The sequence below is a fragment of the Nannobrachium achirus genome, assembly GCF_963921795.1.
Source record: "Nannobrachium achirus genome assembly, chromosome: 21".
In the NCBI taxonomy this organism is placed as follows: domain Eukaryota; kingdom Metazoa; phylum Chordata; class Actinopteri; order Myctophiformes; family Myctophidae; genus Nannobrachium; species Nannobrachium achirus.
In genome coordinates, this window is record NC_137828.1 from 42,498,397 (window position 1) to 42,512,072 (window position 13,676).

The 13,676-nt window shown below is 42.2% G+C and overlaps 1 protein-coding gene across 1 annotated transcript in view; it reads left to right on the top strand.

Annotated features, from left to right (window-relative positions):
- slc4a2b (solute carrier family 4 member 2b) overlaps nt 1-12,807 on the top strand; it is a 40,693-nt gene extending 27,886 nt beyond the window's left edge. The window contains exons 14-22 of the mRNA XM_080752274.1: nt 252-400; nt 773-967; nt 1,800-2,045; nt 3,676-3,765; nt 4,779-4,945; nt 5,897-6,150; nt 6,891-7,060; nt 8,335-8,508; nt 9,428-12,807. Of these exons, the coding sequence (XP_080608400.1) occupies nt 252-400; nt 773-967; nt 1,800-2,045; nt 3,676-3,765; nt 4,779-4,945; nt 5,897-6,150; nt 6,891-7,060; nt 8,335-8,508; nt 9,428-9,508 (1,526 nt within the window). The 3' untranslated portion in view covers nt 9,509-12,807. The remainder of the gene's footprint in view (nt 1-251; nt 401-772; nt 968-1,799; nt 2,046-3,675; nt 3,766-4,778; nt 4,946-5,896; nt 6,151-6,890; nt 7,061-8,334; nt 8,509-9,427) is intronic.
- The last annotated feature ends 869 nt before the right edge of the window (nt 12,808-13,676 follow it).

Genomic DNA, 13,676 nt, shown 5'->3' on the forward strand with positions numbered 1-13,676 from the left:
ATATGAAATTATTAAAAAATAAGGGGGTATATAAGTAGAAATAAGGCTGTTTTGAGAAAGAGGTTCAAGGAGTTTTATTGCCATTCCATACAAGTACAGAACAAACTATCATCACGATAGACTCGTTGATAGTTGATACCAACTATCATTGGTATCATCTAATGTCAGTGTGTGCTGTTGTGGTATAAAATTGGTATGAAGTAGCAGGCAGGATTGGTTTCCCTTCAACAGGCTGTGTGTGTATGTGTTAGGTGAGAAGACAGACGGGCTCATCGGTGTGTCAGAGCTGATCGTGTCCACGGCCGTGCAGGGCATCATCTTCTGTCTCCTGGGAGCCCAGCCTCTGCTCATCGTGGGCTTCTCTGGACCTCTGCTGGTCTTTGAGGAGGCCTTCTACTCAGTGAGTCACTCATCGCTCACCCAAATGGAGATCCATTCACTCACTGTGAGTGGATGGATCTCCATTCGGTTTAGCAGTAGAGATTGTGGAGAAAGACTGTATATCATTGCTGTCGGTCAGAAACCTCTTATCTCCATATTTGAACTTTTTGTGTTTTTCTGTAAATTAATGCCCCACTTGATCATCCTACAGTGTCACACAAAAACATCAAAAGTAGCACATCTGCAAGCTCACTACTGAGTGATGAAGGCCATTATAGCCATTATAAAATACCTATAGTCACTTATTACTTTAATCTACAAGCGTGTAGATCTGTCACAGCAGCACGCAAGCAAGTGTAAATGATTGCATTACCTGAACTTGCCTCAACAGTTCTGCAAAGGGAACGAGATTGAGTACCTGACGGGCCGCGTGTGGATCGGCTTCTGGCTGGTCATCATCGTGGTGGTCATGGTGGCCTTCGAGGGAAGCTTCCTGGTGCGCTTCGTCTCCCGCTTCACCCAGGAGATCTTCTCCTTCCTCATCTCCCTCATCTTCATCTGCGAGACCTTCATCAAGCTGGCCAGGGTAGGGCCGGGCTACAGACTGGAGATAAGACCTTTTGGTGTGGGGGGTTGCATACTTACTGCACAGATTCTTATTCGCTGTGCCTTAAGATTTTGTGATAACCACATATTATTATTGCCTTCTTGATATAGGCTGCAGCCAGTTGAGTGGGTTGTACATGAGGCAGTGATAAGTTCCATAGGGGCGCCTCAAGACAAACCTGCACTTGGAGTTATATAAAGTATAATATAAGATTAAGGAGTTATATAAAGCATTAAGGGGCTTAAGATAATTGCCTGCGGTAGGTCTGATACAGAATTTCAGCGTAATCTATAATAGGACGTAACACTCCAGAGATTAAAATGATTAATTCAACGGTAGAGGCAACCATATGTTTTTTGGAAGACATCATTTCAAATCCTGGGGTCAAAACAAGTGTGCACTTCCCCAAATGTCCCATTAGGTTAAGGAAAGTTGTGCTTTAAAACCATTTGGGTGGTTTTATTTTGTCTCCCTGCTTTTTTATTGAGACATTTTGATCGTGTCAAAGGTCACGCCTCACCTAGACACAGGATCTGACACGAATTCTGACCTGATGATTTCAAGATTCAATTTATCCCCCCGAACAAACAGGCCGGCTCTATTAGCTCAATGGTAAAAAAGAAAGCAGTACTTAAGCAGGAAATCAGGTTCAAATCCGGGGTAGAAAGAGGAAAGTTACATAGTGTTGCCCCTGTGTGCATATACTTTGTGTGTGCGTGTGTGCGTGCGTGCGTGTGTGAGCACACACGTTTTGTTTGAAAAATTTGTGTTTTTTTTAATGGGAGTTTCTGTGGTTGTTGTTACCGGGCAGATCTTCAAGGAGTTCCCGCTGAAGCGCTGTCCCGGTAAGAACAACGTTACTGACGGAGACGCCGTGACAGGGAACATCACTACATTACTGATGGGCAACAGCAGCAACAGCAGCAGCGTCCCCTTCATCCCTGAGAACACCGGGGAGCCCAACACCGCCCTGCTCTCTCTGGTGCTCATGGCCGGAACCTTCTTCATCGCCTTCTACCTACGCAAGTTCAAGAACAGCGCCTTCTTCCCCGGAAGGGTAAAGAAAGACTAGAGCCTTTATTTGACTTGGTAACACTTTAAGTAAAGATCCTGTGACACGGCCCGAAATTATCATGTATGATACAGTATGTCACGTGGTCTCTCTGAAAACAGTCTGAAACGGAGCGTGATGTCACGTGCTGTAGCCTGTACTGTATGTCTGTATGTCTCCTCCTCCAGCCCCGCTGAACCACAGACACACACACACGCACGCACGCATGCAACACAGTGTACGACCGATAGCGATAGTTTCAGCATTTCTCCCCGGCCAGGAAGAGGCTGTCTGTCTCCCACCTGTACCCGGTCTAGAGAGCTGCTAGCTGGGGACAGTCACGCCTGCCCTCTCGCCAGAGACCCAGAGAGCTCTTAATTTTAGCGTTTTCGCCATTTCAATAAATAAGCATAAACAAACATTCACATGAACCATGTTGATGTAACAAACTGATTTGTGTGGAAATATATTTTTTATATACACAGATTTATATATAAAAGATAATTTCGTGTAGAGTCACTTCCTCGTTTATTGCAAGGAAGTTGCTATGGGCGAGGGGAAGAGAATGTACAGAAGTACAGTAAATTAATTTGATTGGCTTATTGTGCATTCCCACAAAATATTGGCGAATAAAAGAGCTGTTTTTTCCTCCCTTTTTTTAAATGTCAGCGGCGTTTAAAGGTCTAGTCTATAATGCATGATAATCATATTTATAAGGCATTATAACCGTCTTTATAAATGCTTATAATCATGTTTGCCATGATTATCAGCCAAATGAAAAGTTTATAATGCCCCATGGGATGTGCATAAAATCCCCTGTACTGTATATTGGTACCAAGTCTTAACCCTTTTTGTGCCTATCCCGAACAAGTTCGGCTTTATTTCAATCCAATCCAATATTTTATTTGCTATTTTACTTACCCCGAGCTGCTTGGAGCAACGTGGGTGGTCCTTGCTCGTCCAGCGCTAGCCAACGAGAGACGCTAGATGGTCCGACGATTTATTCCATTGAAAATGGTTTAAAATAAAGTTTAGAGCCCCCCAAAAAAACCTCAATCTATACTGTCGGCGGCGCGACGTATTCTGGGGTGCCTATCCCGAAGTAGTCCGGGATATTTAATAAAATGAATTATATAATCGGAGGCCTCAACGAAGCCCCGGTCTAAACGTCCATCCATGGTCCGGGCCAACACTCGGCCATACACAGGCCGTAGTCGCGCTAACGGCCGCATCGCGCCGCCCACTCCAATAATAAATCACATCTTTAGACAGGATTTTCTCCGGATTGTGTTCCCAGACCCAAAGAGAAAGTTTTTTGCGACTGAAATAGCTTTAGATCGGGCTTCTAAAGGGGTTAGCATTTTGGCTACGTGTCAGCTAGCTTCCTCCTCTCGTCCCACATAGCATTGGCTGGAGTGAAATCCCAAGGCACTTGGGACAGTGTCGACGGAAGCTAGAGCGAAGGTCTATAGAGAGATTTCTGGCACTCTAGCGGCCACTTGTGGCCCGGGGCACTGTATGAGTTAAGTACATGGGTGGAGGAAAATAATCTTGTACTTCATTGTGAGCATCTGATATGACTGGCATTAACATACAGTAGCCTGCAGTTTGTGTTAAAATATCTTGTGTTGTTCAGTTCCGTAGGATCATTGGTGATTTTGGAGTACCCATCGCCATCCTCCTCATGGTGTTGGTGGACTACAGCCTAAAAGACACCTTCACACAGGTGAGACTCAGATACTGCATCTACTGTATATTGTCTCCGTCGGAATGGAAACCTTTACTTTTTAGGATTAAAATTTAAAAAAAATAACAAATGTAGCCGATCTGCTACTTTTGATACTTTTTGCGACGCTGTAGCATGATCAATAGGGCGTTCATTTACGAAAGAAATGGAGATAAGAGGTTTCTGCCTGACAGCAACGATATACTATATAACAAAGGGTCACTCACCACTGAGCCACAGCTATTAATCAGTGGTGTAAAGCACTGTTCCCCAAGCACTGGGTCAGGTCAGTTTTCATTTAATTAATAAATAAAGGAAAAATCAAAGAAATACCATAAATTAGAAAACAAATGTTTAAGAAGTATCTAACATGTAATTTATTTTGGGTCATGGGCTAAAAGGTTTGGGAACCTCTGGTGTAAAGTACTGTACCATTTTTAGGTACTTTTACTTTACTTATTTCCAATTTCCTGTTGGCCTACTTTTACTTCTACTCCACTACATCTCAAGAGACAAATATTGTACTTTTACTTCACTACAAGTATTTGAAAACTTAAGTTGCTAGTTACTTTTGTAGATTTTGAGTATTATCACAAAACATATATTATGTTAATGTATGTTTTGTAATAATAATCTAAATCTACAAAAGTAACTAGGCTAACTATCGGCTATTTTCAAATAGACAAAGTATACAGGGCTGAATTATTAACCTCTTCAGCCCTGTATTCTTTGTCTATTTGATAATAGTCGATCTACAAGCTCACAATGATGCAACACATTGTGAGCTTGTAGATGCTATTTTCAAAAGATTTGTATACATTTTGAAACTTGTGAAACGGTGTGCTTTTACTTTTGGTACAGATACCTTTCTACCTTTACTCTAGTAAATTTTGAATTCCGGACATTTACTTGTAACAGATTATTTCTACATTGCAGTATGCATTACTTTTACTCAGGTTTTTCCACCACTGTTAAGTATTCCTCATGTGTGTCTCCTCCTTGGGTCTGTCCAGAAACTAAGTGTTCCCAGTGGCTTCTCGGTGACCAGTCCAGAGAAGCGTGGCTGGGTCATCAGTCCCCTGGGGTCTGACGGAGCCTTCCCCGTCTGGATGATGTTTGGTTGTTTGCTGCCCGCCTTTCTGGTGTTCATCCTCATCTTCATGGAGACCCAGATCACCACGTCAGTTTACAACACAGATCTTGTCGTCCCAATAAAGAGATCAAATTAAAAAAAGTCTTTCAGAGCTTCCTCCTAAATTTACACTAATATAGCGTTGAAATAAGTGTTAAATAGCTCTATATTCTGATGTTCTCATTGCTATAGAGTGTTTGATGATTAATAGGAGTCTCCATGTCCCTCCAGCGCTTTATTAAAAATGCTTTTTCAGGTCGGGATATACATTTCAGGATACGGAGACCCCTGTTACTGAAGGAACACTATACTAGCAATGATTACTATCACAATCACAATATAGTGCTTTAACCTTTAACAATTTGCTTTTTCTTTTAACCAAAAAATATTACTTACCCTACCTTTAATGTTATTTTCCTGCGTTGCTTTACAACTTTACATTAGGGGTCTTCAACAGGGGGTCCGGGGCCCCTAGGGGGTCCTCAGAGTTACTACAGGGGGTCCTCCAAACCTTTATGTGATAGAAAGTTTTTGTCTCCGTTTTTGTAACCATTTGAACCCTAGCGTCCATATTCTGAGAACTTTGGCAGATCTACAAGCTCACAACACCTCGCACTGCGAGGCGTTGTGAGCTTGTTGATCTGCTATTTTCGGCAGAGGTTTGGTGTAGACGGAGAAAAAGAGCAGATTAATTACAGGGTGAAAGGTCAAGTTAATTTAAGTATTGACCGTTCAAGTGGTTAAATATCTGAAATTGACATGAATCCAAAATATACTGAGGAAGGATATAGTACTGTCAAACAATGAAACAATATGGAATCTATGAAGAGTTTGTGGGGGTCCCTGCTTCATCTCTCTCTCTCTCTCTCTCAACTAATGGGTCCTTGGCCTGAAAACATTGAAGACCCCTGCTTTACATTATGCACTGCTTTTAGATATCCCTCATGTAACCAAAATCTCTCTGTCTCTGTCTCTGTGTCTCTCTTTGTCATTGCCCAGTCTGATAGTGAGTAAGAAGGAGAGGATGCTGGTGAAGGGCTCTGGGTTCCACCTGGACCTGATGCTCATCGTGGTGCTGGGAGGAACCTGTGCCCTGTTCGGCCTGCCCTGGATGGCGGCCGCCACTGTGCGTTCCGTCACGCACGCCAACGCCCTCACCGTCATGAGCAAGGCCGTCGCCCCCGGAGACAAGCCACGCATCCAGGAAGTGAAGGAGCAGAGGGTGACGGGGCTGCTGGTTGCCATTATGGTCGGTGAGTGTTAACCATGGCTGCTGGTTGCCATTATGGTCGGTGAGTGTTAACCATGGCGGCGCTATTCAACATTTGGGCGGGAATACGTCATTGTACGGTATGATGACATGAATATGTGTTCATATGCATTATACAGGTATAATACAGTCTTAACCCATTAAAAGCTGAAAAGCATCTGTTTCATTTTAGATTTTAGATACGTTTTTCAGAAAACTTGGTTTAGAACAGTGGTTCAACCTTTTCAGGCCGCGACCCCCAAAATAATCATATTTTAACTGGGGACCCTCCACCCTGACGAGCACTAAGAGTTGAGGCATTACACGCGAGGCGTTGTGAGCATGTAGATCGGCTATTTTCACCATTTCTGTCTCTAATATTTGACAATTTGTTTAATTTTACATTTTAGAGGTATTAAAAAGCCCTTAAATTATCACTTTAGAAATGTGCAGATATACCCTCTACTTACCCTCTAATTGGTTTGTTTATTGTTGAGTGAGAAAACAACATTGCACATTAAGTTAATTATCTGGGGATCCCCCAACATAATCTGGGGGGTCCCAACCCACAGGTTGAGAACCACTGGTTTAGAACAATGATTCTCATAAAAATAGCAGATATACAAGTTCACTGTGTGTCACTTCGTGCCACTTTGCAAGCTTGTATATCTGCTATTTTGTTTTTGAAAAATCTATAAACTGCAGTTCGGATAGCTTCAAGTAAGTCATGTGGTTGTCTTCTAGGCATGTCCATAGTGATAGGTGACCTGCTGCGTCAGATCCCGCTGGCCGTGCTGTTTGGCATCTTCCTCTACATGGGTGTGATGTCACTGAACGGAATCCAGCTGACCGAGCGCATGATGCTGCTCCTCATGCCGCCCAAGTACCACCCCGACCACACCTACGTCCGCAAGGTAGGGCTGGGCAATATGGAAAAATACACTATCACGATATTCTTCCAAGCTGTATCACGATACACAATCTTATCACGGTTCTTTTTCATGTTGGGTTTTTATGGTTATTTTTCAAGTTACTTAACAGTTAAAACCACCTGCAAGGTAACAAAAACTAAAAGAAAGAGGAGTAACAGACCATTTAGACCAGTGGTCCACAAAGTGGGGTCCAGGGACTCTGGGTTCCTTTTGGGAGGTCTAAATTGATCCTTACAAGTATGTAACTCGGACAGTATACAAATGAAACCAAATGGACCCGTAACGTTAAGGGGAGACCTTGCCTTGACATTTTAAAGTTTGAGAACTACTGATTTAGACCAAAAATGGAGGTTTAAATGCATTCTGCAATGAATCTCTGTATTAACAATTCCATTTTTTATAAGTCTCCCTCATTGTATCACGATATATATACGATATCTCTGAAAAGGCATATCGTGGAGACATTGTATCGTCTCAACGATATTTATCACCATATCGCACACCCCTACTGCAAGGTGAGGATGAGCCAAACCACGTGGCAACATGGTGGGCGTTGTTGGCATTGTTGTTTGGTCCAAACTGATGTGGTCTTGTGTAGGGCCAGATTATGTGAGCGGAGCGCGAGCGGAGCGGGGAACGGAGCAGGCCGTTTTTGACGTGAGCGTGAGCGAGCGACTTTTCAAATGGGTCTGAGCGGCTTTGGAGCCGAGGATTTTCCTCCGCTCCGTTCCTCCGCTCCAAGCCGACCCTATTGGGGCCGCGCGCCGCATGTTTCCAACAAAACAGAGCTGTGCAGTACTATTGTACTGTACTGTACTTCAGTACAATTTTTAGGTATTTTTTTTTACTTTACTGGAGTATTTCCAATTTTCAATAATTGTACTTCTACTCCATTACCTCTCAAAGGCAATTATTGTACTTTTACTCCACTATAATTATTTGAAAATGTTAGTTACTAGTTACTTTGTCGATTTGGATTACCGGTATTATTACAAAACCACTTCAGACCTAAATACGCTTTGCGACATGTTGTATAATTGTGTATTTGAAAACTTGGAACCTTCTGCAGTACTTTTGGTAAAAAAAAAGTACCTTTTGATGCCAATACCTCTACTCGAGTACTTTTTGAATACCGAACTTGTACTTTTAGCAGAGTATTTCTACAATAGGTTATTGATACTTGAGTACAACATGTGAGTACTTCTTCCATCACTGATAGAAGGTTTAACCTAGATGATTGTTCCTTGTGTGTCCAGGTGCGTACGCTGCGCATGCACCTGTTCACCTGCATCCAGGTGGTGTGTCTGGCAGCGCTGTGGGCCGTCATGTCCACCCAGGCCTCCCTGGCCTTCCCCTTCGTCCTCATCCTCACCGTGCCCGTCAAGATGTGGCTGCTGCCTCGCATCTTCACCTCCAGAGAGATGGCATGTGTAAGTCTCGGCCACCAGGGGCCGCACTAAGCTCTCTTAAAATTCATGATGACCGGATCAAATGAATTGATTGATTGAGTATTTTATTAGACAAAAGTGGAGAACAGAACAAGTATAGTCAATACATTAAAATAATGTAGTACAGTACATGGACAGTTAAACACCCTGCCTAAAATGAGCATCCAAAGAAAAAAAGAAAAACATTCAAATATCATGACAGTATATGTACATGGTAGGGGAGACAAGGGGGCTGGGGCTAAGGTAAGGGGGGGTGCTCACTTCTCGCCTGTCTATGGGAGAATAATAATAATAGGCTACATCAAACTTATATAGCACTTTTCTAGGTACCCAAAGTCGCTTTACAAAACAAAATAATAAAAAGTAAACAAAACAACTTTATAAGAAGGATTTTTAAAAGGCTAAAAGGGACACACATTTAAAATAGCAGAGAGGGAGAGTAGACTTAGGTAGGGAAAGCAAGTCTAAAGAGGTGGATTTTAAGGGAAGCTTTGCACACGGCAAGGCTGGGGCTTTTATGTGAGGTGGGACTGGGCTCCAGAGGGTGGGGGCTGCAACTGAAAAAGCCCTGTGACCCCAAATGAATGAATGGAATCGGCTTACTGCTTACTGATTGATTGAATACTTCATTAGTTAGAAATGTAAATGGCTCGTGGTACAGTAAGACATCAAAGCTAAAAGGATGACACAAAAAAAGTCCTGCTGGCTTTCCATTGTGGTCCTATATTGTCTATCGCCATTTTTGCCAATAGTATTTTAAATTTTAAACCGAGAACTATTAAAAGAGTTAATTCTCTACTAACTTACATCATCATTGTAAATGATGTTCAACTTGATGTTCAACTCAATAATTACTACCACTGTAAATGTTAACGTTGTTCTTCTCCCTCTTCATCCTCAGCTGGACGCAGACGACGCAGAGCCCAAGTTTGACGAGAGGGAGGGTCACGACGAGTATTCAGAGATGCACATGCCGGTGTAACGTACAAATAAATCCCCCCTCGCGCACCTACGCTCTATAGTTTGATGATGAGAGGAAGGGACATGATGACGCACACCTACTCTTTTACTTAGTGGGACACACACACAAAGCTGTCAATCCATCACTCTCACCAACCGATGGCGTCCTCACTCCTCAGTGCAATTTGTAGCCGCATCACTGTCTGTGCCCTGTGCTCGTCCACATCGCCGAAGAGGTAACATGGACACTGGCACGAAACCACAGCGATCTAGCACTTTTTTAAAGTGGTCAATCGTTAATTCATTACGCTGAAATATAAATTTTAGATCTTAGATCACAGCGGTGTTTTCTGTCTCAGATGTGTTCTTGACCTAGCTTACCGTACTGTAGCGTCAAACTTGGACTTGTAAGGCCCTATTAATTAACCCCTTAAAACCCCATAACGCTGTTGAGCGGAGTCCCTCAGGGCTCTATACTAGTGTTTTTTCCTGTTTTCGCTCTACAGTACATGGAAATATCTTTGCGGAAAAATAGCCGATCGACGATCTCAAAACGTGTTGTGAGCTTGTCGATCCGCTATTTTCTCCCAATACAGATGCTGGGGTTTAAGTGGTTAATGTCGCAGGGCCCTGTTACCCACTTAAAAGAGCACTTTGTGGCACAAAAAGAATGAATATCAGCCGAGGTGTTACAAACCGTGATGATCAGCATTGTTTTCATATTATACTTTGGGGGGGTTTGTGTGTTGTTGTTTTTTTTAATATATATATTTCAGGGGAGGAGAAATTACAAATCAACCGATGAGTTCGCAGCGCTCAAAAAGATTGAGAGCAGTTAGAGTTAGACGGATGATAGATTTCGAGTTTCATTTTCAACCCTGAAAGGTTGCTCTGATTCACATTGAATATGTGGAGGATTATATTTGGGATGACATTCCTTCCTTTTTAACATGTTAACATGCAAGAGTTTTGTCGCTTTTTCCAAATGTCGTCGGGGCTCTTTTAATGGTCACCAAGCGCCTTATGAAGGAAATGAAAGGTATAAGGCTGAGAAACGTTTTGTTTTTGTTTTTAAACAGCTCTTCACGTAAAGCAGCAGCAGCAGCCACTTGTAGCTCCTAGCACTTTTTAACACAAACAAATCTGTACTTTCTTTCCTCCATGCTGCTGTATTTTATGCAAATTGTTTTATATGTATATCTAGTGTAGTCCTGTCGGACCTGTTGTTGTAAACTTGGCCATAAGAGTCGACGTTGCCTTAGTGTCGCTTCTTGAACAACTCCTTAATCTCTTACTGATGACTAAGCTTGTGCCTCTTGCCTTTAAAAATTATACCGTGTCTGTATTGGACCTCAGCTGTCTTAGAGTAGATCATAATCAATATATTGATTAACTGTCAGAGCTAATGGGCTCATAAAGGTGAGACGACATAAGGTGTTACCCTGTGCCTGCGTTGACTGAAGCTGACCAGTAGGGGGAGGTCATATTGTGCTGCGTTACCAAAATGAAGAAACACAATCTCATCATGTATCACTACATTACCATGACAGTGTCGTCTTTCAGTGCAGTCAGTGCCCACTTATAATAACTTTTCTTCAATAGACATTAACACAGTGTCATCATTGCAATAACCTTTTGTTTGTATTTAATGTTGTTTGTATTAATTAAGGTTGTTGGCTTCAGAAGTCGCTTTTGTCTTATTTTTTTCTTTTTTGTCTATTGCTGAATCCCCCACCACCCCTCCCACGTGTGCAGACTAACCACAAGGTTGTATAATGGTAAATGGTGTATATTATAGAGTTGAGATTTTTGGTCACCTGAGTTCTTATGTGTTTTTTAGTGATGACAATCTAGTCAGTTTATGGGTGAGAGCACTAATTTATTTTCTTACTTTGTCCGGGGTGCCAAATGTCTCGTGTAAATAAAGTAATAGTTTTGTTTCCAGAACAAACAACTACTACAGTTCAGTCATCTCTCCTATAACCATATCATGTGAGATTATTCTTTTTTACATCTGGGGATCGGGTGGAGGAGGTTCAGCGCATAGTTTGCTAACTTTTTCTGACAACATTCCACGGCGTATTGCAAGTTAAAGTTTAAAATACTAATTCTGTCACTAATTGTTGTTGACAAAAAAACTTCCATGAGTGGACAGACCCGCGCCGACCAAACTCTCCACTGAATCTGTGTCGACAATCTCGCTATACGTGTGCATCACAGACAGGAAAGGCTTCTTCTTTTAAAAAAGAAAATAATGTGTTTATGAATAGATTGAGAAGTCATGAATGTATTGCTTTATCATGAACGGATTGAAGCTTTGACTGTGCTTTGAGATGTGTGTGTGTGTGTGTGTGTGTGTGTGGGTCTATACATAAAATTGTCTGTTCTCACGTGTATGCATTGAAGACACTACTTTGAACCTCAGGGCCTTAGCTAGTGCTGCACCCTATGCCTTATCACTAATCTTAATACTTTAAAAACATTTTAAAGTGGAAAATAGCCGAGCTACAATCTCTCAATGCGTAGATATGCCTAAAAAGATTAGGGATAAGGGATAAGGCGCCGTGCGAAATAGAGCCCTCTGTGTTGAACTGCCTTTACCCATATCTTATCACCATGATATTGTCTAGCTGTTAATTATTTTGTGCCTATTTGTCACCTAAAGTCACTGCAAATCTTATTAATAAGTGCCACTGGTGGTGTATGTATCACATGAACAATTGTATCACAAAAGGTGTTTTATTATTATCAGACCATTATAAGCCTGTGGGACCATGGAATGACTGCTGACAAGTCTCAGATGAGGGACACTTAGATTGCACTCCTCCCCCCAGTTGCCACAGTGTGTCTCTCATTGCAATGAGGGACATTATTGCTGGCCCCTTTGAAGAGTATTTAATCAACCCATTAAGACCTGTGGCCGATTCTACAAATGCCTTCGACATTCAACATTTTTCAAACACTTTCAAGATTCTTCAGAACATTTTCAAAAATAGCAGATGCGAGCTTTGTATATCTGCTATTGTTGAATGGCCAATGCTAAGATGACATGACACAGACACTTTCCCGGTTTTAATGGGTTGAAGAGTATTTAATTAAAGCACCGTGCTTGAGAAGGAATATTAATGAAGGAAAAAGGAGGCTTAGTGAGGGTTGCGATGTCAGTTTTTAAGTTCACTAATGTGGATGAAGGTATTGTTTGTGTCACAGTTTTAACTCTGTATGAAAATACTGATACAGTGTAATGTTCCATTTCAAAAGCAATGCAAAATCTCTGAGCATATATATGTTGCTGGTGTACCCTGTACATAAAATGGTTCAAATATTGATGACAAATAAAAAAGATTTTTCTATTTATAAATGGTCATTGTTCTGTGGTGTATTCTGCTGTTGAGGGAACATGGTGGTGGTTTCTAATATTGTACTGTAAAGCTGCACTTACATAACTTTCCCGTTCTATTCTGGATTTGAATCCGGTTTTCTGTGCAAATGCTGACACACTTCCCATTGAGCTTTTTAGCACCGGGGATAAATCGAATCTTAACCATCGGGTCAAAATCTGTGTCAGATCCTGTGTCTAGGTGAGACATGACCTTTTATACAATCTAAATGTCTCAATAGAAGATTAGTGACAAAATACAACCACCCCAATTGTATGTTATATTGTATATTCTACCATACAGATTGGACAAAATTGCGTTTTATTCATTAAACAAAGTTACATAGTGCCGCTTTGAACTGGGTCAAGAGAGGGCACGGTGGTGCAGTCAGTGGCGCTGTTGCCTCACAGCTAGAAGGTCCTGGGTTTGATTCCCGCTGAGGGCGTGTTCTCTCCTCCGCGTCATCAGTGACCATTCCCTTGGTGGGGTTGACAAAAGGGCCTTTCTGTGTGGAGTTTGCATGTTCTCCCCGTGTTCCCCTCACAAAAACATGCAGTAATCCTGGTCTCTATAATACCTCCCCCTGGCATGCCGGGGTGTCTGATGGAGGAGAAATGAAACTGGTTGGAATAACGTGTTCCTTCCACGCGCTACGTCCAACTGGGGAAATTCCCCCCGTCAGGTGAAAAGCAGCGGCTTGGACTCCTCATGCATAAAAGGAAGCATGAAGTCAGTCCGTTGCTCTCCCCAGGTTGGCAGAGGGAGTGTAGCGCCCAGGATTACGGCACCAGGTGAAAAAGAAATGGGTTA